This window comes from Papilio xuthus, unplaced genomic scaffold (genome assembly GCF_000836235.2).
Source record: "Papilio xuthus unplaced genomic scaffold, Pxut_1.1 DF827679.1, whole genome shotgun sequence".
NCBI classification, from domain to species: domain Eukaryota; kingdom Metazoa; phylum Arthropoda; class Insecta; order Lepidoptera; family Papilionidae; genus Papilio; species Papilio xuthus.
Genome location: NW_013530970.1, coordinates 1,975,136 through 1,999,565, shown reverse-complemented (window position 1 = coordinate 1,999,565; position 24,430 = coordinate 1,975,136). Strand labels below are relative to the sequence as shown.

The following is a 24,430-nucleotide window of genomic DNA, read 5'->3' as shown; positions in this document are numbered from 1 at the left end:
GCGTCTTCACCAAAGGTTTGGAGACAATCGTATGTTAAGGGTGACTATTCGTTAGTCAACCACAGCCCAGTACGGGTTAACTTCACAAATCATTGAATTTCTTCGCAGATATATGCAGGTAATTTATGTTAATTTTATTAATTAATCTTTACAAGATAGTTACAGTTTATTTGCGACCTGTCATCGGGTTTCTATTACGCCGGTGCAGAAGCTGTCACCTGTAACCGACGCCGGTCGGAAAACAACTGACGTCTAACTCAAAGCCGGTTCCAGAGGTCAACACTTTCACGAATTCATCGAGACGAGTTTTTTTTTTATCGTCTGCTATTTATCATAGACGTAATAAGTTTCACATGTGGCCAGATTTGAAAAGTACTGGCCGGTTTACCGGTTAGAATAGTTTTTAAAAAGAAAAAAACTTAAATATAAGACCACCAAAGTTGCCATCCTTTTCATACATCATAGAAACGACCAAGATATCAATATTATTTTGCATATGTAATTCCGTACATTACCAGAAATACTAGTAATTAATATTTCTACGAACGATACCACGACTATGTTACTAATACTGGCAGTAGCAGACTTCTGTGTTATTAATTAAATAGTAATTATTTTCCAGTTATTAATTAATTATATGAAAAGTTACACTTTCGTAATTAAACATGAATTGTAGTGAAAAAAAAAACTATTACACATACTATTTTATCATGACAAGAAGTAGCAATTATTATTTAATAAGGCCGCAATTATTAATAAAATAATTACAATAAGCAATTATTACATCACATCCAAAAGAGTGACGATCGTTGAAATTAGGTGACTAATTTATAGGTTAAATCAACATTTTCTAATATTATTTCTAACCGTGGGTTTCTTAAACCAAAATCTCTGTTTAAAACTGTTATCTCTGATTGTGAAAGGTGAATTGTTTTCCTAATACGTGATCCTGGCAGAACACTCAGAGTTCTTACTCCGTTTTCTCATTAAAAAAAAAACTTTCGATGTCATAATGCATTTATTCATTTTTAATTATAATGACATGAAAGCTAAACACGTTTTAGATCCAAATTAGTTTCTAAACATTTTGTATAATTCGTTCATTAACGCGTTTAAACAAACACGTTTTCTATTTAAATATAACATGCAAATGTCAATTTATATAAATCTCTTTAGAATCCGCATAGAGATAACGTTTTCTCATAATTTCTCATAACTAAAGCTTGGCTTTTTTACCTTGATTTATACGATTGCTATTTTAAAAAACGGACTAATAACTCTGATAACTTCACATACCCAAAGAAACACGTTTCATACGTTTTGTTTAATTTCTTTAACTTTCTATCTTCGGTGTATTTATCATGCAAAATTAAAATATTATTTAACCATTGGTTTTAATTCTTTTGCTGGGCAAGTCAACATTTTACAGTCTGTCCTACCCTCCAATTCACATGCAAACTACAGACACCAGAAATTACTAGAAAACGTTAATTCTGTCTTGAAAGATATATTTTTCTAACAAATGGTACTTACCTGAAAAATTATAATGATTTTCTCACTTAAAATTACTTTTAGAAGTTCTAGAGAAATAAAGGTCACAATTTTATTTATTATTTTGCATTTGCGGTGACCAACGCTATAAAAAATTTATAATTTTGTGTAATATTAATTATTTTAGGCTATTTTACCTTTCGCTGTAACGCAAAGGGAGAGTCGACCCGTTCCTGCGGGTCTTCTCCAGTTTTCACATCCACTCCCACTCGATTATAAATGAAAATTCCACAAATAAACGTTTCAAACGTCACAAACACAATTAACACAATAATCCGATCATTACAAAGTAACACAGAAAAAATATTCTTACAACTTTTTAAATAGTATAAGCGTTCAGAAACTAAATATTATTCTATCGTAAGTTCGTTCAAAAAATGATGCGTTCGTTTCCGAACGTAGTCATCGTGATGCGGTCGGTTATCAACTGCAGGTGCGAAGCGACAGGTAAATGCGCGCGAACTGAGCGAGAGGTTGCCTCTGTTTAGTCTTTGGTTTGGGGCCGTACGTATAGTTTACACATGGCCGACTTTAACGTGCGTCTTTAACTAATTGAAATCTTGAACGCACGTTAATTACAATTGTAAAAATAATTGATATTTATTACAAGTAATGTGGGTTGCCATATGCAAATGAACACATTGACACGGATCTTTATAACATTATGTATGTAATTAAAATCTTAATAGAACTTTTCATTAGCATAAAAAGTCGAACTTTCCAAAAAATAATACGCACTAAATGTTTACATTACAAACTTCAATTTTAAACCTTATTATTCTCTTTTTCAATGAGTTTGTTTTGTTAAATTGCATACAGATTATCGAAGTTGTATAAAACACTCATCACATCTGGTGGTCTATTAATTTAGACAACGCATTTTCCAGATACATGTGTAAAAAACCCACACACTGTTACAAATTATAAGAGGAAGTCGTATAGTATGTTTAAGCCCTTATAGTCTAGCAAGCAGGGTTTCGATATTAAGTAAGTAGTTTCGACCCGGACTGACTCGGATACAGGTCTGAGGTGTGTCAGATGTATATCAACTTGTCTTCTCCGGTAGACATACATTTGTCGCTCTACTTCACCGCGTATATGGTTACCTATAACCCGCGATTTATTAGAAAAAATAATTTTTATTTTCACGAATTACTCTCGTCCGCACAGAATTAAAAAAACAACTTAATATGTGTTTAGAATAGATCGTTCTAGAAACATTCGCATTTATAATACTAGTTTTTTTTTTTAAGAAGGTGGCAAACGAGATGCGGAAACTCCGAAATGATCAGTCATCCAAGTCCGCAACATAACGTATGTAAAAATAATAATTTTGAAAAGTAATAAAAACCTTTAAAAGATTATGAAATTTGCACTAAATCGTATTAAAAAATATTGAATTATTTTCGAAATAATTTAAAAACTTGTAAAAATTTCATCTGTGATGCCCTCTAGTGATAGAACTTTTACTTTAAGTATGTCGAATTAAAATCATCAACTTTCGGCCAAAAAAAATCGTTTTTACATATCAGTTCTGGGTTCCTGCATATATAACCTGGTATTTAACTAATATACACAATTATCAGCAGAAAAGTTCCACTGGAAGAAAATAAATGTCTATTCATCACTTCTGTAATGTAATAATCAGTCATGTCAAAAAAAAACAAAGAAAAATATTAGACAATTATTTTATTAAAATTTCATACATACATAAAGATTATAGGGTTCAATATCTACTTATTCACTTGAACACTCTCTTTTTTCTACCACCAATAACAAGACCTAAATGACACATAAGTTACTTATACTTATATACAATAATTAAAAGAAAATTGGATTACTTTTGATTTGCACAACACATAAGGTGGCAAACAAAATGGGAACACCAAAATGATCATCTACGTCTATAGAATTTCGCAACAATTAAAGGACTAAAGATGTGTTGCCAGTCTATAAAATTAACTTTATTTACTACAATAAGTTTATAAATCCTAAGTACAAGAAACTTATCCGGTTTATGAAAGAGGTGTAGCTTTATAGGTGCAAAACAACAGATAATGAAATACAGATACAGGCAAGATGGGAACTTTGGATTCACTTTTGCCCATTGGGCTAAATTTGTTGCGCTTTAACAAACTGGCAACTAACAAAACATTACAACAAACAACAACAATTATCTTTTTTGTAATAGACAAAAACCACACTTTTTAATAGCACTGTATGAAATAATGAAGTCTAAATCATTGAGTATATCTAAAACAGTCTTTTTTTATCATATCTTTTTGATTTATGGTTACTTCCATACTTCCACATATCCTATAGCTGAGGTTTCACATCTTTATTGAGGATTAACGCTGGGTTTTGCATATCAAGTTGACACTGAGCAATGTCACTCAGAGCTCCTTGTATCTTTTCCAGTAGTATTTCTCCTTGGCGCACAACCTGTAATGATATAGAAAGGTGCAGCTAGTTTAAATTACTTAAATAATGAGTAAGATCGTAGAAGAAGCAATCAAAGTAATAATATAGGTTTATATAAAGAAAAAAAGCATAATATCATAAGATAATAATAGTAAGATATTGTCACTGAAGAATACTACTATTTTTTAAGAAAAAATTGTGCAGAAAAATAGTAGGTATAATTTAGATTGTTAACCTCTTCCAACTGTTCCGCTGCCTCCTTATTTTCTGCTTCTAATCTTCTTAGGCTTTGCACTTGAAGCTCAGTGGAACTCTCTTCACTTGGCAAAGACTCTATAAGTGTATCAATGTCTTTTGCGCATCGAGAAATTAACGTTGCAAAGAGCATAGCATAGTCTTCTTGATTTTGTTGTTGCTGTGGCGTTTGCGATCCACTGCGGTCGAATCCAGGGAATTTACTTGGTGTTGAAAACTGCTGAAGTATACCAATACTGTTGCAGAAATGTTCAGCTTGCTGCAATTAATTTAAGTTGTGTTAAAAATTATAATTTTACATAAAAATCACTTGCTTTAAGTCAACGAGTTACCTGATTTATCGTATCTTGTAATTGTGTGAGACGATCCGCCATTGTTAAAGTTTATTTCTATCAACTTATATTACAGCAAAACTACTTTTCCTGCCTTGAAAAGAAAATAGATACAAAATATAAGTTCCGTGGAAAAGTAAAATTGATTGAATTTTGTCAAAGTTGACAAATGATGACTTTGACAATTACATTTGAAATCAAAGACTACAATTTGTAGATAATCTTAAATCATTGGTCTAATTAAACTTACTTCCTATGTAAATAATAATTTATTCCACCTTTAGTTTAAATTAAAAAATTAAGATATATAAAATATTATAAGTCTTTAGTACGAACTAGTCAATAACTAAAGAGCCAAGGTCCGCTAGATTTGGTATCTGGACTTTGATTTGGTTTTTGAAATAATGAAGAAATTGTAGAAATTCTTGTTATCAACATATTATCTTCCGCTATTCTAGAAAAAGTATAAAAGCTGTACCCGTAACTGACGAGGATCACATAAAATAAAAATCCTCAAACTCTGCCTACCACTCTGGACAACTGACGTGATCGTTATTATATACTCTCACGCTTACAAGTGTGGGAGTCACAGCCGGAGAATACTTTTTCAAATAAAACATAGTCTTCTTTAACTCATATATTTCCTTTAGAATTGTAAACAACAACTTTTTCAAAAACACCGCTGTTACATTGTCTTTTCATTTCCCGAATGTCAGAAAAACATGGCCGTCATTCAGACGAGCAATTACAATACTTTTAATTTACGATAACGAAATACCGTCAGATAATTAACATGATAAGTTGAATACTTCTATTTTATATTTGAGAATCAAATATTTAAATAATCTTTTGGATCGTAATACAAATGATTAATGTTGTTATATTAAATAAACAAAAGTGTTATTGACTTATAGCATAGACTAAATAACGTTTTACGTTAAGGAATTACAGAATATATGAAATGGCTTACAGCTCGGCCTTCCTGCTAAAAGCGAGTCCCTTCGCTTGTAGTTATTAAACACTTGTTGAATATACATATAGAATACATCGTTCGATCACAATCGTTAACTGTTTTAACATCAACTTTAAAAAAAACTATTAGTTATTTTAATTAAACTAGACTAATAGGTTACCAAAAAAATATAAATCGAACAGTAACTTTATAAATTTGAACATTAGCTTTGTACTAGGTCGACCTATATAAATAGGTTAGATCTTTATTTTCATTATTCATCTCCTTCCTCTTTACTATGATCATCTTGAACAATTCAATAAATCCGGTTATTTATGAATGTTGTGAACATCTAATTAAATCTGAATCTTAAAGCATTGCCTTAATCGTCTTCGACTTTTCATCGGATAACTGGACAGAGGTGATCCATTCTTGTTTCCCATCCTCGACAGCCAAGACATAAACACACGTAAGGAATTCAAGTTCAACTCTCTCAACTGGGTCGCGGCTAAGTGCACCCACATGCGACCTGGTCTCTGACATTCGAACGAACGCCATCTAATTCGCCCTTACACGCACCACCGTAGAATTGTGCTCCGGCGGTCATTCAGTCAACATTTCCTTCCACATTTGAGAAACAGGGCTCCACTGCCACGCAATGATTATTCTTTTATCCCTTTTTAAAAGATTAATTTTACTGATCTTCTAATAAAACCTAATATTTAATCTTCCAAAGTATCCAGTGGTCAAGATATCCATCCAGTTCGCGCTGGTTTATAGGTTTAAAAAAAAAACTCTGATACAGCCTCGGTTCCATGGTAACCAGAATGAACTTCGCTTGCACTCGTAGTCAAGAAAATAAACAGCGTAGAGGAAAAAAAACGACAATTCCTCCGCCACTAAGCTGCTCCAGAACCTTACCAACCACTGCAACTCCTCAGTTACATCCATAGAAGCGATAACGAAACATCCACACCAAATCTTGGCTTCGAACAGTATTCCATCAATAGTCTGCTGAAAACGACGTTCGACGACACGCTCACCAACACGAACGGGTTTCGATCGTATTTAAACTGATCAATGAACGCAGTTCCATAGCACGACTCTTCAGTTATTGATACCTGGCAAAACTAGAGACCAGATCCAGACAAGTGAAAACCTTGATGGCCGAAAACCGGTACAATTGGTCTTCAATTCGGAGGAGAGTACAGCGCACTATCCTGGTCCTGCAATCCATAGCGCGGCGGTCCACACATATCCGTTCATTGACCGTTTTTTTCTTGATCCAGATGGAAGCATATTTTTCAGCAAAGAACGAACCGGAACCTGGATAACCACCTCCACTAAACTTGTGAAACCTGGGAATGCAGCTGAGAAGCAACTCTTCTTTTCAACTCTCTTGTTCTTCAGTTCTTAAATTATTCTACAGTTTAAAATTGTGATTCAGGCATACAATAAATGGTGACGATTTCCATATAAGTCAGAACCAAAAGAAGGTAAGTGACTGCAGAGCTTCTAGGAGAAAGTCAACTTTCTGGTTCCTCTGGACGTAGATCATGCAAAAGACGAAATTGGGAAGGTTGAACAATGCCCAACGAGATCTCAAAAATATCGGCACTGACTTGAAGAAATTTTCTGGATCAGGCCCAAGCCTAACCGAGTCTGTAGTGCATCTGGTGATGATGGACTAATTAAATTATTAATTTTGAAAGAAAAAGAAATGTTAACCACATTCAACATCAAAACTTTAGCTAGCGTCGTGAAATATTGTATTTCTTATCACGCTCCTCAAGATTTGGCAATAAATATCTGTATACATACATAAATAAAATATATTATATTATATATATTAATGATAAACATCAAACCGCAGTATTGACTTGGCAAGACAAGGGTCTTTGAATGTTGAAGAGATGGAAGATTTTTTTAGTCTTCCTCTACCTTTATAGCCATCCACATTCAATCTCATTACTTCTTTTTTTTTTGCTTATATCGTCATCATGCCTCCGCGTAACATGGCCCAAACCATAGTAGAGTGAATAGGCACTTACTAAGCTAGCGCGTACCATCTTTCGACCAAATCTCCACTTCACCAGGTGGGATCGTGGTCAAGCGCTAGCTTACAAAACGTAAAAAAAACCGCGCTAATCTTTTACTCCTCAATTTCTCGATCACTGGCGCTGCTCGAACACAAAAAAAAAACTTTTTTTTTTGTTTATTATGAACATATCTTTAATCAGTTCAATACATCGCGCGTCGCATCACTGGCAGTCTTGTCTTGTACCATACTTTTTAACATTTTAACTCCTTTCATTTGAAATGATATATATTTTAAGATAAAAACATGCTTTAATTAACTTTTTTTTTAGTTTACATATATTTCCAGTAATAAACTTTTTCAGTTAATTATAATGACTAAAATATGTTGATTATTATGTGTATTTCACGTTTTGTTAGGTTTTTGGTCTTGTCTAGAAGACCGTGGCTCACATAGCTTTCTTTGCTTGTCTTGTATACAAAATTTTTCTGTCAAAACTCAACACCAGCAAGTCTGATATCGTTTGTATACCTTTCATGCACCATCCATCAATACTCATGACAGAGAAATCCAAATTGCCACGTCATTGAAAACTAGTTGTAGCAAATGGATCACTATACAGCATCCAATCCAGCTTTTGGGAATCTTTTTTTTGTGTAAGCTTCAATTTCCAAAGGTGGTACGGAATATACAACATTTATTTCCGGCTGTACTCCATATAACTCCATGTCTCCAGCAGTTCTATACACCTTGAACCCTGACCGAGACTCGCGTTACAACTTAAACTTCGCCCTCCGACGCAACCTGGCCATAATCCATGCTACTAAGACCGGGCTCGCTTTCAGATGTCATCATCTCTGTTTCCGATACATATGGAACTTTTTATACTTCTTTTTACTTTTAATTTTTATATCTATAATGTTATGTTATGTTATGAATGAGTTGTAAACTGATCTTCATACAGGTGTGCAAATACCTGTCTTTTCCTCCGTTTTATAGTATTTTCATTTTCGTTAATTATTATTAACTTTATTATTTTATTTTCCAAATTATATCTAAATCCTACCGCTCGCGTAACTTCATGACACTATCTTCGACACTCTTAAATCCTTCATCCGATTAATAATAATGCTCCGAAGATATAGCGAAAGCATTCCAGTATATAAATTCAGCATATTCCCTAGGAATTAAATCCAAATCAAAATAAGACATTCGACAAAAGTTGCTTTCTCTAAAGTTTATCATGTGCCAATCTCCAGTCTAGTAAAAGCTCCGGCGTCGACTTCCCATATGGACGCAGCGTCTCTACCCAACTCACTCCAATAATCAGCATCCAGACGATACTACCGTGAAAATCTCGACTGCTACAGGGGTTTTTTTTTAATTCCTGCTGCTGTTTTATGCAGCACCCTTGGTGTCTCTTAATTCCAGCTTATACAAAAATTTGCAGTTATACATTATTGTAATAATTATTAACTCTAACACACGGTTCGCCTTTGTGTCAAAGGCCCAGTGCCAAATAATATGATTCTTTAAATATAATTTCAATAAATCAATAGTTTGAATATCTTTATAAAATCGATATTCAGTTATTTTATTACACATTTACATATTTTGAGAATTTGGGTTGTCCCGCCACACTGCACTCTTGCATCGGGGTAAGCTTTGGTTTTTGTCGTAGATCCCGATCCTAAGCATTCGCGAATTTGGACCATTGCCCTCGCACCTGAACGGATATTAATCTATGCCGTTGCTCTCACACCTGAGTGGACGTCGGACGCGACTGTCGCTCTTAAACCTGAGCGGTCGCAAACTTTAGTCATCGCTCTCACACCTGAGCGGACGTCGGACGCGACTGTCGCTCTCTATACTGAGAGGTCGCAAACATTAGTCATCGCTCACACACCTGAGCGGACGTCGGACGCGACTGTCGCTCTTAAACCTGAGCGGTCGCAAAGATTAGTCATCGCTCTCACACCTGAGCGGACGTCGGACGCGACTGTCGCTCTTAAACCTGAGCGGTCGCAAGCGTTAGTCATCGCTCTCACACCTGAGCGGACGTCGGACGCGACTGTCGCTCTTAAACCTGAGCGGTCGCAAAGATTAGTCATCGCTCTCACACCTGAGCGGACGTCGGACGCGACTGTCGCTCTTAAACCTGAGCGGTCGCAAGCATTAGTCATCGCTCTCATACCTGAGCGGACGCAAGACGCGACTGTCGCTCTTAAACCTGAGCGGTCGCCGGTCACGATGATGGTCTTCATTTTTACCATGGCCCTCGCACCTGGGCATACCTGGCTCTCCGTAATTATTTTCCTCAAGTTCCATCGAGGCATCTGGAACTGACAATTACCAGCCGAGTAACCAATAATACTAGTCTTCCATCATAATCTATCTATTTCGCAACAAAGAACAATACAGAAATAGCATGATAAAATAAGAATGTGACAGTATACGTGAACATGAACATCAATGGTCCCCACATACAAGCTACACTTTAGGGCATAGGAGTTTCAACTCGCCTTAACATCATAGTTACATACAGGTAAAACCAGGAAATAATACAAAATAAGTAATTCCTAAAGCGTGAGATTAGAAGAAGGAAGCCCTGTTATTTCCATTCTTTTCGGGCAATTTTATTCAGCGATAATATCTTGTTACTAAAGTTAACTTTCATTTAAAGTTTTGTCAATTTTTTTTAAGGAATTCAAGTATAACACCATTTATATTACAGTTATAAATGAATAAAGAAGATTCAAACCTTGAATTAATTGCCTTATGCTTTGGCCAATTGTAATGTATAATATTACCAAGAATTTAATTTAACTATAATAACCCTTTTGTAAACACAGAATTTATTTAAATCTGAAAATATATCCAACTACAAAAAAATATTAATCAAACAATGAAAACATAACATTTTATATATAATATTATACATGTATCATTGTAATATAGTCAATACAATCACCTTTATTTAAGTAGTTCCAGTAACTGGAAGATTGCTTTACTTTGCAACATGCACCAACAATCTCTTGTATATTATTGTGAAGAAAAATCGACACCGTGTCGGTGCATCGGCACAACACTAGCTTTACCAAAATATCGACGCTTACGTCACCTCACTAATCAATCTGACATTTGATTTGGTAAGAAAAGCGCGCCATTCGCGCCAAAGGATTCCAACTAACAATGTTTATCTGAACTTTGTAGGCGTAGATCGAAAACAATGCTTGTTCTCGTATGATCCCACTTCTGAGCTGTGGGAGTCACAGCCGGAGAATACTTTTTCAAATAAAACATAGTCTTCTTTAACTCATAAATTTCCTTTAGAATTGTAAACAACAACTTTTTCAAAAACACCGCTGTTACATTGTCTTTTCATTTCCCGAATGTCAGAAAAACATGGCCGTCATTCAGACGAGCAATTACAATACTTTTAATTTACGATAACGAAATACCGTCAGATAATTAACATGATAAGTTGAATACTTCTATTTTATATTTGAGAATCAAATATTTAAATAATCTTTTGGATCGTAATACAAATGATTAATGTTGTTATATTAAATAAACAAAAGTGTTATTGACTTATAGCATAGACTAAATAACGTTTTACGTTAAGGAATTACAGAATATATGAAATGGCTTACACAAGTAATCTGATTTCAAATGACATAAGGCATTGAAGATTTTTCTCATCGTTCATACAGCTGTGCTGAGCTGAGACAACTATTACAGAATTTATTAAATTGGTCAGGATGAAATAAAAAGCAGTACATCATTAATACATATTTTTGTTTTAATAAGCAGTATACCTACATATTGATAACACTAAACGTAAAAATATCACAATCCATTAACTTTTACATTTTATACATACTTTATGTACACAGAACAGCGGTATCCAACATGTATGTCAGCTAATAATTTTATGAATGCCGATTTACAGAAAAACAACATGATTTTTTTATCTATGCATAAGGTAAAATTGGCTTAAGTATGATTCCTGCTAAGCAAATATCTCAATATTAACAAAACCAGTAAATATCAGTTTAATCTGAGTATTTATAAAACATAATTTGATTATTATTATATAATGACTAGATAGAATAGTAATCGTTGAATATAACTCTATAATCCTATCGCAACTTTACTTATGACATAAAAAAAAGTAAAATAGTCAAGGTTCATAGGATAAAGTATGTTGATAAGTAGTTTTTGAGTTTATCCGAAACTAACGAACTATCGGATATTTTCTCTTTATACTAATTAAAACATTATAGAATCTATAACTTAATATAACTTATTCGTAAATATAAGGATGGCATAAAAATCATTACAAAAATGGACATACACACACAAATTACAAAAATTATTCTATATGTGTTATAAAAAATAGTAAAAAGCATATTTTTCTTGAACCTAATTGAAGATAAGTAAATTTGTGCATAATTTGTGTATATTTCAGTAAAAATGTAAATCAGCATAATTTTTCAAATGTGACATTATTGTAGTGATACTGATAAAAAACAAAATTCAAACTTTTACACAGCCGTAGTCATAAGTGTAAAAAAATAATTAAAAAAAAAGTAATAAATCACATTCTTGTCTATTAATCTATGAACTATTAATAACTTTATAATTTAATATAATTTAGGAATATTGTGCTGAATAATTTAATTTTATAAATGGATAAACATAATTATAAATTAAAGCTATAAGGAACGAGATATGCAAGTGATAAAGGCAAAAGCGCACAACACAATGTAAGAGTGGACCTAATTAACAGTCTTTTAGGGTGAAATTATTATTACAAAGTATTATAATAGTTATTGTATCTGTTACACTTATAAATCCCCTAAAATTGTGAGTATGTAATGTTTTATATACTATAATGGATACTTTTATACATAAAAGTACTCAAACCTTTGAATAATGGTTTACTAATAAATATAACCTAAAATAATCTATATAGATTTCAATCACATCAATATACTAAAGATCTTTGGAATATGACTAGAAATTAAGATATGACTAGATGTATGACTAAATATGCAAATAACTTAAATGATTGTTATAAATAAAGGATATTTTATACCCTCAAAAGTTATATAGTGACATGTAAGTTAATATTTATTGTGCTAGAATACCAAGCTTTTTCCTCAATTGAGAATCTGCAGGTAACCCAAGAGCCCATTTCCGAAGTCCTACTAACATAACTGAACTCAATACAAGAATAGCTCCAAGGACTGAATATTTACTAGGAATCTCATTATAGAACATAATCTGCCAAAAGAATGCAAACACAATATCCGCAGATCGCGCTATAGCCACAGGACCAGCTTGTTCCATTTGTAAAGACATTGTAAGTAAAATTTGTCCCAAATAACTGAATATAGCAAGGCAAACAACAAGAAATCTTTCCGTTCCACAACTCGGCATGCACAAAATGCCAAAGAGAACAGAATAACATAGTGTTTGGCATAAAGCATAACCTCCAAAATTAGTCATTATCACAGAGAAGTGCAATCCTTTGAGAACACGCAAAAGAATGTATGCATTCGCTCCAAATATTGTGGACATGAATGCTGCAACAGCACCAAATAGACTACTGTAATGCTCGGGTTTTTCATTGCCAAAGAATAAGGGTGGTTGTGTTATCAGTATTACTCCAATAAGTGTTAATATTATGGATATAGTATTCCATATACCACACGGCTCTTTTAAAAATACGCGAGCAAACAATGCAACAAAAACTGGGACCGAAAATACAATAACTGATGCATCAGCAAGTGGCATATGTCGGAATGCATAGAAACTTAACATCAGACCAACAGTACCCACCACAGAACGTAAAGCAAGTAACAAACGCTTACCTTCAGGAAATACTGGTTGTTCCGTATATATGACAATCGGAATTGTTGGTAATAAAACGCCTATGAAACGAAACATAGCCAGTTGCAAGGGATCTATGTTTACCAGACTTTTGACAATAACAGAGCATAATGAGAAGAACAACGATGATAGCGTCGCAAGTAGTAATCCAAGGTAAGGGCATCTCTTGATCAGTGGGCGTTTATTCTCCAAAAGGTTCGGAATGCTTTCATCTCCGCTGCCCGCTGATATATCAACCAATTGTTGAAGTTCCAAATGCTCCGGCATGTCCAAAAAAAATCACCTGAAACCGCACCCAATGTATTTCTAGACAAAATGAGACTAACGATATTTATTAGTTAATATTTACCGTCGTTCAAAGTTGAAATCCTTTTAATCAGTTTTTATTATTTTTACAGCAATACCAAATCAATGGTAATGCTTTAATACCTTTCCAACGTTGTGTAAATCCGTATATCGTAATTCAAGATGAAATTTTCTATTAGATTTTTCATGAAAAAGGACTATGGAAATGGAAAATGACAATGACAAGCAAATGACAACTAACAATACAAAAACGATTGGTCATTGGTCAGTTCGATTATTCGATTTATTCGATTGGCTCTTCCATGACACAGAATATATGTCGTCGTGCAAAAGAATAAATTACATCAGATCTGTGAGTTGGTGATCTATAATTTTGTTTGGTTTTGGGTGTTGATATTTGTTAATCCTTTCATTTTTTAAATAATATAGAATATAATTTTATAATCATTTTACTGAGATTGATAAGGTTTTACAATTAATAATAGAAGAAACTTTGCAGCATAAAATTATAGTAACTAAAACTGAACAAAAAGGTAACAGCAACTATCCTTGTCTTGTCAAAGAGAAATTGCAAAGGATAGACAGAGACAGATTTACCACTTCAAAACTTTGAAAAGAAATTAAAATATTTGTTTATAATGTTATAATGTTTTCAATCAAGATACAGTTATGTTTTAAATGGAATTACATTCTACAATTTTAATAGTTAATATATTTAATTCATAATTAAAGAAAGTATGTATATCGATTTAGTGTATACAAATTCACGTATGAAAGCGGAACAAAGAAATCAACGATATCCATCTCTTTTACCCATGTGGAATTCTATTAAATAGAGGGAGAAAAGTATATCTGATGCCACAACCATTACGCAAAACTGTATAACTTTACTTAATATTTTTCTTTTCTGGTATTTTAAGTTTTAATTAACAAAAGTTTCAGTTTGTTAAGAATACATATAAAAAATCTTAATTTGCAATAATTTCAAGTAATCGCATGTATCTATCCCCACCTACATTACTCAACAAACATGTACTTGTACCTAGTATATATCTATCTCCCTCATTTACAGTCATCTACTATACGTTCGTGAGCTCCGTGACATATTTGCGTGGTTATATCTTTTGTATTTAGTAGAAAAGTGAATACGTTAATAAGAAATAAGTTTTTTTTAATGTAATTGTGCGTGATATAGCTTAAGTTTGTTACAAAATTGATTTGTGAGTGTTAATAAAATAAAATTGTATAACAAGGACGAATACAAGTCGATAGCTGCACCTCAAAATGGCTGCTGTCAATAAATCAAATCTTTTGAACCTAGAAAAAGTGTGTAGAGCATGTTTGCAAATAAAAAAGGATATGAGACCTTTATTTGAACAACTTACTGCGACAATGTTGATGGGAATATCCAATGTGCAGGTGAGATGACATATAATATTTTGATATTTTTGAAAAATATATTGTCTTTGTCGCACTCGTTATAGACCGTATCCCGTTTGTCAACGACGGACGTATTCCTATCGCACTATCTTTGTTTAAAAGTCATCGGATGGCAGACCAATTTTAGGATTCTGGGGATCTTGCGTATTCTCGGAATTTAATTGAGAAATATCTGGCTATCCTTTTCTTTTAAAATTAGTTCGTAACATAAGTTGAAAACGTTTTTTTTTTTACTTCAAATTCATTGTTTTATATTGAAGCAACGAATTAAATTTCAATTTGTATAATTTATTTATTTTAAATGTGTTATAATGTTAATAATATTTTAACTATGCGCTGCAATCACTTTTCATGAACACTACTTTTGATTTATTTTTAACTCATTGTTTTTCGCGCGCACGCCTGGACGACTAGAACGATATGGAGAATTTAAATATTATTTAAATTCCAGTATTAAATTAGTATTAGATTGTCCAATAACTTTGTAAGATCAGATTTTACAATTACTTACATTATAGTAACTTTTAAATTAAAGTAACATTATAATGGTTTTAAAAGCAATGGAAAGTTGTATATTATTTTTTTTCTTTCGAAATTCTTAACGACCAGCTTAGTAGGTCGCTAAAAATAAAAATGCAATTACGTGTCTATCAATTTAAAAAAAAAACTTTGTGATAGGCATAAAACGAGTTTTTGTTTCCCAGGTGGCGGTCGGTGATGGTTTACCATCTCAACTATGTCTTCAGTGTGTGCACCAAATATCCAGATGCCATGCCTTCAAGGAGATGGTGGAAAGAAATGACGTCACAATACGTGATCAGCTGAAGTGGGTAGCGGAAGAGACTCTCAAGAAAAATGTAAGCATATTTTAATTTATAACTAGCTGTCGCCCGCGACTCCGTCAAGCGGTATTAAAAAAAACGTAATTAGTAGCATACGTTCTTCCAGTCTATGTGTAGAACAGACAACGTTCAACCGTTCTGGAGATAGCTTCAAACAAACATTTATCCATCAATCCATCTAAACATTAGCATTTATAATATTAGTAAGATTTATTAAGGTAAATATCATCCATTGTTCCACCACTGGCGACGTTCATACAAGGATAAGGAGTAATCCCATTGGTCTTCGATGATTGAGCGAGATGGAGATATGAATTTGTTAACAATAACAATAATTTCTTCTCGCTCAATCACTATCCCTTACACCGACTTCACTCCAATTCAACTCGCAGTATGACATTGAAATTTAAGCTTTATGCTTTATTGTTTAAGATTCAAAATTGAATGTGTTAACTTATAAGTTGAAAGTATACGACGCGTGGTCCTGACTTCGCGGTTGCCTGGTTCAAATAACTAATAGATAGTGTTCGAACTAGCTATCAACGCTTTTTCATGTCGTTGACGATGCTTCGTCCACTTAAAGCTCGCCTAATTGATGACTCGTCGATATATCGATAGCACGATAGCATTGGATAGGCATTAAGTCGTTGTAATGTGCGAAGATCTTTATTTATGCCTCAATAAAGCACAGCCTAGTGGGTGTTGTATGCGTTGAATTCAACACACTGCGTCCAATACAATTATTTGTCGATAGAATAAATATTATATGTACATTGAATGTTTTAGGAGAATAAAATCAGTATAACCTGCGCGGAACAGCCTTTCATCCAATATATTGAAGTGCCAATGCCGAATAGCAATCAAATGTTGGACGAATTCTTTACCAACACACCAGAACAGGTACAGGCCGAAAAACCTGACGACGAAGAGAAGACGAATTTTGAAGTCAACAAGGTATATAAGATATAATATTTAAAAAAAAATCATTTTGACGACGTCCGAAATATGGTGGTAAAGGCTTTATAGATATTAATTAAGTGTAAATATTTTTGTTTGTTATTTCTTATTATTGATTTTTTTATTTTTATATTGCTTGTTTGTATACTTTAATATATGCTTGTAATTAGCTCCTAAGTTGATTGATTACGTGATTGTTGATTATGGGACTGACATGTTCAAAAGAACAAAAGTCCATAAAAAAAAATAAAGAGAAAAAAAAAATCATTTCTCTACTTCTTAAAATAGATTCTTAAGATAATTCGACTTTACAAATTTGAGATTCAGATTTCATATAACCAGTTTACTTAGTAAAAATGTTAGATTCATTAACACTGTCTAAGAGAGACTGACGTCTTTTCACTATTACTAATTACACTTAAGTACTTACGGTCGCCCGAGACTTTGACAGCGCAGAATTAAAAAAAGTAGCTTATAAATTCCCCTCGTGCATCAATTATCTTACCGTCTAAGACAGTCTTTCCCAAAGTGGGCGATAACGCCCCCTTGTGGACGCCGGAGGTCTCAAGTTGCGGGTTATAGTAAGTTTCGTTTAGAATTCTCCGTTAATATACATATATAGGTCACAATAATTAATTAGTTTAATTTGAAGTTATAGTGGTTTTTAAATATGTGAAAATATGGGGGTGCGCTAAAAAAATATTTACTCTCAAAATGGGCAGTAGACAAAATAACTTTGGGAACCACTGGCTCTAAGCCGTTCCGAGATTATTCGGAACAATCGCGGCCTTGCCGACAAACAAACAGACAAAGTTTTTCGTTATTAGCAACGCAAATAGATGACGTCTACGAAATATGCTTTTTTATGTTACATACAGACACTCCAATTTTATTTATATATAGATATGTTTATTTTCATTCATCAGGAACAAAACAACGAACAAGCTCCATCTAAAGACGAAGAAGCACTAACCATGGATGAAAACTACATGCAAATGGTGGTATTCCAAGTGACGTCATCAGTGTCTCCTGGCCGTCATGTCTGTAATCTCTGTCACAAGGAGTTTAAACATGGCAGATGGCTCAAGTTACATATGCGATCTCATACAAACTGGATAAAGGCGAACTGTAAGAAGCCCCCGATGTGCCCCGTCTGTAAGAAGACGTTTAAGGTAAGGTTTTAAAGTTGACCTTGGATACGCGAGAGTTCAAGAGTTCGCAATGTTCTTGTTTCACTAACCCGAGTTTCTCGCTTATGATGGTTTCTCACTCTACTGTACTGAATCAAGACCACTAACTGTCGCCCGTGACTCCGTTCACGCGGGAATAAATAAAACTTAATTAGTAGTCTATGTCTTCCATATGTTCAATACCTGTGCAAAATTTCAGCGATATCCATGCATCTATTCTGGAAGTACCTTCTAAAAAACATCCATCCATAAAAACATTCGCATTTATAATATTAGTAAGATTAAATTATGGTTAAAACCCTAATTTTCAACTAAATTATATATTTCTATTATTCTAGGGTCCAGGCATGTTACGTATGCATATGCGCACGCATGAACAACGCCCGCCAAAACAACCGACATGTTCCGTCTGTCAGCGAACATTCCCGAGTAAAACGCTACTTTACCGACATAGACAAACTCATTTTGAACAGAAATTGCATCAGTGTACTATCTGTGAGAAACGCTTCTTTAGTGGCTACGCATTAAGGTCGCATTTGGCACGACACAGAGGAGAAAGACCGTATATGTGTACCATTTGTTCTAAAAGCTTTTATAATCCGACTGATTTAAAGGTGAGTTTTTGATATTTCGTACTGTAGCTTTCTGAGAATAAAATCATGGCTTAAAACAGTGGTTCCCAAACTTATTTTGTCTACTGCCCACTTTGAGAATAAATATTTTTTTAGCGCCCCCATATTTTCACATATTTAAAAACCACTATAATTTCAAATTAAATTAATTAATTATTGTGACCCATATATGTATATTAACGGAGAATTCTAAACGAAAATTTTACTATGACCCGCAACTTTAGACCTGCAGCGCCCACAAGGGGGCGTAATCGCCCACTTTGGGAAAGACTGGCTTAAATTGTTCCCTGTTTTGTCAAATATAATGACAGGGATAACGCTGTTTTATGTAGATTTGGTCTCAGAAACCCACAGTTAGTTTTAAATAAGATTGTGCTTGTGACGTCATATTGTAACGTCCAAGCTATCAATACGAATAAATACGAATTAGTAAAACCTTTATATCTTTTAAATAATATTTAGTTCAAATTTGAATCTCTCATGTTGAAAAAGATATTTTGCAAATGACGTCAAAAGTTAAAGTGTCATATACGTAGTTTTAATTTGAATGCTATTCATATATAGTTAAAAATTAGCACCATTTTAATAAAAAATGTTAGTAAATAACAAAGAAAGTAATCAACGTCAAGAGAAAAACATATAGTGGTAACTCAAAAATTCAAATAAATTTTAAATTTATGCCATACTAGCATTAAAGGCACCACATTCCATTTTCTCAAATTTCTCATCGTCTTCATCTTTTATTTTAAAAGCTTCTTCAAATGCCTTTTTACTTCTCTTCGATAAATAATCTGGGAACGTAATTTGAAAACGTATTATCAAATTACCTCTAGCTCTAGTCGGGCAAGCTGGTAACGGTAGACCTTCATCTTCTATTACTTTTTCAAATGTCGGTGTTATAACGTCCGTTATTTTGACGCGCAAAACTCTTGAATCTAATGTCATTAATGTGAATGTAATACCACATAAAGCTTCCTTTAATGATATAGTACGAACAGTTAATAAATCGCTTAATCCAGAACGAATGTATGTTTCATGTGGACGGTCTTCTGTTAGGAATATTACATCAGCTGGGATTCTCGTAGGACCTTGATCACCTTCTTCTTTGAATTTAATCTCAGTGTGAGGATACATACCTGGTTTAATAGGTATGGAGAGGACTTTTTCTTTTAATTTAAGTTCAGAACATGTTTCATTTGTAAACACTAAGCGTTGAATTTTCATCTTTTTTAAACCACCTTTATAAATCTCTTCAAGCGATAAAGAAAGAGGTCGGATTATTGTCGGATCCTTTTCCTTGTAACCCCTACCAAGAGGCGATTCAAATATTGGTAGTGGTTTCTCGTAGTAATCTAAAAGATCTGCGTACGGGTTGGATGTACCGAAAAATTCATGGAAGGTCCTTAAAGGGTCGCCGTGGTATGAATAAGGTTGGATGAAATCGGTTGGACCGGGGACTCCTTTCTTCAAACCTTCTTCGCCGTATTGATCGTAAATGGCTCTTCTTTTATGGTTTACTAGGACATCATAAGCTTCGGCTATTAGTGCGAATATTTTCTTCATATTCTCGTCATCGCAATATCTTTCCGGGTTGTATTTGAGTGCTAAACGTCGATACGCGGCTTTTATTTCGTGTTGCTTGCAAGAACGCTTAACGCCCAATATACCGTAGTAATCAAAACCCATTTCAAATTATTATTTCTCAATAAAAATACACTAAAATAATCAAATGATTAATGTCAATATGACAAAAATGTCAAATGTCAAAAAAAAATTAAAAGGCACAAACCTTTTTCTTATCAAGCCATCTATGTATTTTTTTAGTTTATTAGTAAAATTATTAGTTCCTTAGTCAAAGTGTATGATTGTAGGTGCACTTTAGGCTGCATACAGGTGAGAAACCACTAAAATGTTCGGAATGCAGCAAGACATTCCGTCGCCACTCCACGCTATGTCAGCACATGAAGAAACATCGCGGCATCAGGAATCATATCTGCATGGTCTGCAATAAAGGATTCTATGAAGTATCCAAACTTACAGCACATATGAGAGTACATACAGGTAAGAAAAAAAAAAACAATTTTAATTAGCCAGTGGTCAATAATCGTACACTTTACCCCATTCTGTAGTTAACTACAACATTGATTATACGTTTTCCATATTTCATACATTTTATCTACCGATAACTTTACTTACGCACAGAGTAGACTTTAATAAAAATCCGATAATTGCAATTTTAAAAGGATTATAGTAAAACAATCCTTATTCCCTTGTAATAAAGGTGAAAGACCGTACGAGTGTCAATACTGCGACCGAAAGTTCGCGCAGCAATCCGCATTAATCTACCACCGACGCACACACACCGGTGAGAAGCCGTACAGCTGCAAGGTGTGTCCTGCACGCTTCACCACCTCCTCCGCCCGCAACAACCACATGGTCACACACACCGGGAACAAGAAGTGAGTATAAATGACACAGTGAAAGTACACTTTACACAGTTCATAGAAATTGTACACACACGGGTAAAGTTAAAGGAATTACACAATAAGAGTACACAAGACAATGTGTAAGTAAGAGACTATTTTCAGGTTTATGTGCCCCGTGTGCTTCAAAGGTTGCACCTCTCGTACGGAGCTACGCATACATTCCAGTAAACATACTGGTGAGAAGCTCTTTGGATGTGAACTGTGCTCACAAAGGTTCAGCTCAGCTTCATATTTAGCTGTGCACCGGAGACATCATACTGGAGAGAGGAAGTATCAATGCGAGACTTGTGGAAAGGGTGAGTAATCAGGATTCTCACTAACGAAACTCCCCCTTGATATCATTCCTCTAGTGATAAGTGATGAGGTCTTAGACTACCCCTTCCCTTATACTTAAAATCACGTGTTTTTTTAGTACAAAGTAATATTGAAATATTCAAACTATTATTAGTTATTCGTTACTTAGGTTTTAAACAGTTTAGGTCCCGACCGTCCACGTGTTGTTTCGGTAATTTTTCGGAACCCCTCCTTTCGAACCCCACGTGATTATTGGACGATCCGAATGTCGTATCTAGATACATGAAATATACCGCAAATTCAACAAATAACTGAATTATTAATATTCCACAGGCTACATAGAATCAAGTGCATATAAGAAACATTTAAAAACTCATATGGGTAAACAAGATAGTGAATCCACCGAAAACAATACACCACAACCTGAAAAAGAAGAAAAAGAAAAGGAGGCACCTCAAATACCTATTGCTGAAGAAAAACCAGAAGTTCAACAACCACCGCAAGAACAACCCGTCCAGATTATTGGACCTTCGCCGAAGAGATTTAAATGTGGCCTATGTATAAAGACTTATATGTATTTACATAGTTTGAAGAAACACATGCTCTCACATATGACGGTAACTTTTAATTTCGTTTTAGTAATATACTAAAAATACGTATCTTTAATATTCTATCAGGTCCAGACAAAATCCTGACAGTATTATAAATTATTTTTAGGAACATCATCATCAACAACAACGATTACTACAAGAACAACGGCAGCAGCAACAACAGCAACAGCAGCAACAACAGCAACAGCAGCAGCAGCAGCAGCAGCAGCAACAACAACAACAACAACAACAACAACAACAACAACAACAACAACAGCAGCAGCAGCAGCAGCAACAACAACAACATCACCAACAACGTCAAGCACAAAGTCAATTGCAATCGCAACTGCAGCAATCGCAACAGCTACAATCTCAACAGTTGCAACAATCGCAGCAGTTGCAATCGCAACAAATCCCACAGCAGCAGCTGCAGCAGCAGGTGGTGCAGGTGGGCGGGGTTCCGCAACTCGCTCTACCTCTGCACGTCACTGGTGTACAGGTAAAAAAATCTTCCTCACTTTATTACTCGTCCTCGTGTCTTTCAAATCTTATTCTTCTCGGTTTATAAAAGTAACAATTAGTGGTAACTTTGGCTAGTCCATCCTCTTTTATGTTCTATTATTATATTTTTAAAGTCACAATCGCATTTCAGGGTGGGCAGCACACATATCCGGTGATATCTTCAGTACAATCCCTGCAATTGCAGCAAACTCATCAACAAGTCAATACGGTAATTAAAAATAAATACTTATATCCATCTACAGGCAAGACTGAAGTTTATTTTTTTTTATTTTAAAATAAAGCCGTTAAATGAGTTTTTTTCTTCAAGCCACAGCCGCAACAGCTGCAAGTGCAGACCATACAAATCCATCCACAGCACCAGCCTATACAAATACATGTAAGTTACATACAACATTAAAATAATTGCAGTATTTGAATGTGTTCGTTATTCTTCTGTTTTGTTCTGCAGGCTGTAGGCGTGCAGCAAGTGCAGCAACAGCAGCTGCACGTGGCTACATCTGCCTGTCAGACCATGCTGCCTAATATACTGCAGGTGAGACTTTATTTTTGTGTATATATTTGCCTCATTAAGGCAAGAATTGAACCTTTTACACAGTTGTCTGAAGTGTTTTGCGTTAATAATTTAGAGGGTGAATTAGATGTTATACCAGAGATGTTTCAAATTATGTATATTGTTCATAAAGATAATGTTTCGTTTCAGCTCCAACCTGCAACAGTTGCTGTATCAGGCTTGAGCCAGCAGGAATTAAGCGGAGTCGCGCACCGCATCATACTGCAGCAGCCGCCCACCCATCCAGCTCTCTACTCCATACACCACTGATATTAGTTATACTTCTGAGATTTGTTACACAATTGAGTCAAGTTGAATGGGAATAATTACACAATATAGACTTTTTACACTACTGGGCAGTTACACAATTGAGTCTTGTTACACTAGTGAGAATAATTACACAATTGGGTAAAGTTACATCACGGGCGTGAGTTATGTTGTTACACTTCTGTGTCTGGTTACACAAGTGAGTCTGACCTGGTTTCTCGTTTAGTTGATTATATTCATATTTATTAATTTTCTTTTTGTCCGCCTTTCCTTTTTTATGATATTGGCAATGTATTTTCCGTTATATTTTATTGGTCTGAAGCAATGAACCAAAGTTGTTTTTTAGTTAATTATATTGTTATCTATCAATTTCTTTTAAGTTTGTATCAGGATTTGGCAAAGGAGTTGCCAACTTTTGTATTTTTAAAGTATTTTTTTAAAGTCCTTGTTAATTCTTTAAACTAATACCTTTAAGTGTTCGTATTGGTATTATGTGATAGTAATTAATGTACTCTTGCATAATAAGTTATATAAACAATTTTTTTTAGAAATTTAGTACTACTAGTTCTAGTAATTTGTTTCTGAGACCTTTGTATAAAATGTATCGACATCCCTGTCATTATCAAAACAGAGGTAACAGTTTTGAACTGGGATTATGGTCTCGGAAACCCATAGTAAGAGATTTATAAATCATTATATAAGTATTATAGAAACTTTAACCTTTTTAGTATCATAATTAAGTATAAGTACTTGTATTAATACACATTTTTACCTTAGCTTTTTTTTACAAAGATGATGAAAAGACTAAAAAAATTCATTACAAATGTGATATTGCTATCTGCAGTCAAGTATTCAATATTTATAGCTCTAACTAGCTGTCGCCCGCGACTCCGTCCGCGCGGGTTTA

At 34.1% G+C, this 24,430-nt stretch overlaps 5 protein-coding genes across 5 annotated transcripts in view; 1 reads left to right on the top strand and 4 right to left on the bottom strand.

Annotated features, from left to right (window-relative positions):
* LOC106117835 (uncharacterized) overlaps positions 1-2,201 on the bottom strand; it is a 55,101-nt gene extending 52,900 nt beyond the window's left edge. The window contains exon 1 of the mRNA XM_013312300.1: positions 1,689-2,201. The gene's annotated coding sequence lies outside the window, so the exon portion shown is untranslated. The remainder of the gene's footprint in view (positions 1-1,688) is intronic.
* A 1,528-nt stretch (positions 2,202-3,729) lies between these two features.
* MED21 (mediator complex subunit 21) lies at positions 3,730-4,725 on the bottom strand. Its single transcript, XM_013312057.1, has 3 exons — positions 4,560-4,725; positions 4,208-4,486; positions 3,730-3,993 (listed from the first exon to the last, which is right to left on the bottom strand). The coding sequence occupies exons 1-3, from the start codon at positions 4,599-4,601 to the stop codon at positions 3,868-3,870; spliced, it is 447 nt and encodes a 148-aa protein (XP_013167511.1). The 5' UTR covers positions 4,602-4,725; the 3' UTR covers positions 3,730-3,867.
* Positions 4,726-11,501: 6,776 nt separating this feature from the next.
* Positions 11,502-13,975, bottom strand: LOC106117639 (solute carrier family 35 member G1). Its single transcript, XM_013312027.1, has 2 exons — positions 13,797-13,975; positions 11,502-13,730 (listed from the first exon to the last, which is right to left on the bottom strand). Exon 2 carries the CDS (start codon positions 13,712-13,714, stop codon positions 12,686-12,688), a length of 1,029 nt encoding a protein of 342 aa, XP_013167481.1. The 5' UTR covers positions 13,715-13,730; positions 13,797-13,975; the 3' UTR covers positions 11,502-12,685.
* Positions 13,976-14,821: 846 nt separating this feature from the next.
* LOC106117552 (zinc finger protein 431) lies at positions 14,822-23,829 on the top strand. The gene is made up of 15 exons (XM_013311914.1): positions 14,822-15,172; positions 15,898-16,050; positions 16,822-16,989; positions 17,919-18,164; positions 18,521-18,796; positions 20,686-20,875; positions 21,096-21,273; positions 21,403-21,596; positions 21,928-22,211; positions 22,312-22,410; positions 22,456-22,683; positions 22,837-22,914; positions 23,014-23,082; positions 23,155-23,238; positions 23,407-23,829. Exons 1-15 carry the CDS (start codon positions 15,038-15,040, stop codon positions 23,524-23,526), a joined length of 2,502 nt encoding a protein of 833 aa, XP_013167368.1. The 5' UTR covers positions 14,822-15,037; the 3' UTR covers positions 23,527-23,829.
* Positions 19,473-20,546, bottom strand: LOC106117940 (dnaJ homolog subfamily B member 13). The gene has a single exon (XM_013312463.1). It carries the CDS (start codon positions 20,498-20,500, stop codon positions 19,490-19,492), a length of 1,011 nt encoding a protein of 336 aa, XP_013167917.1. The 5' UTR covers positions 20,501-20,546; the 3' UTR covers positions 19,473-19,489.
* Positions 23,830-24,430: the final 601 nt, after the last annotated feature.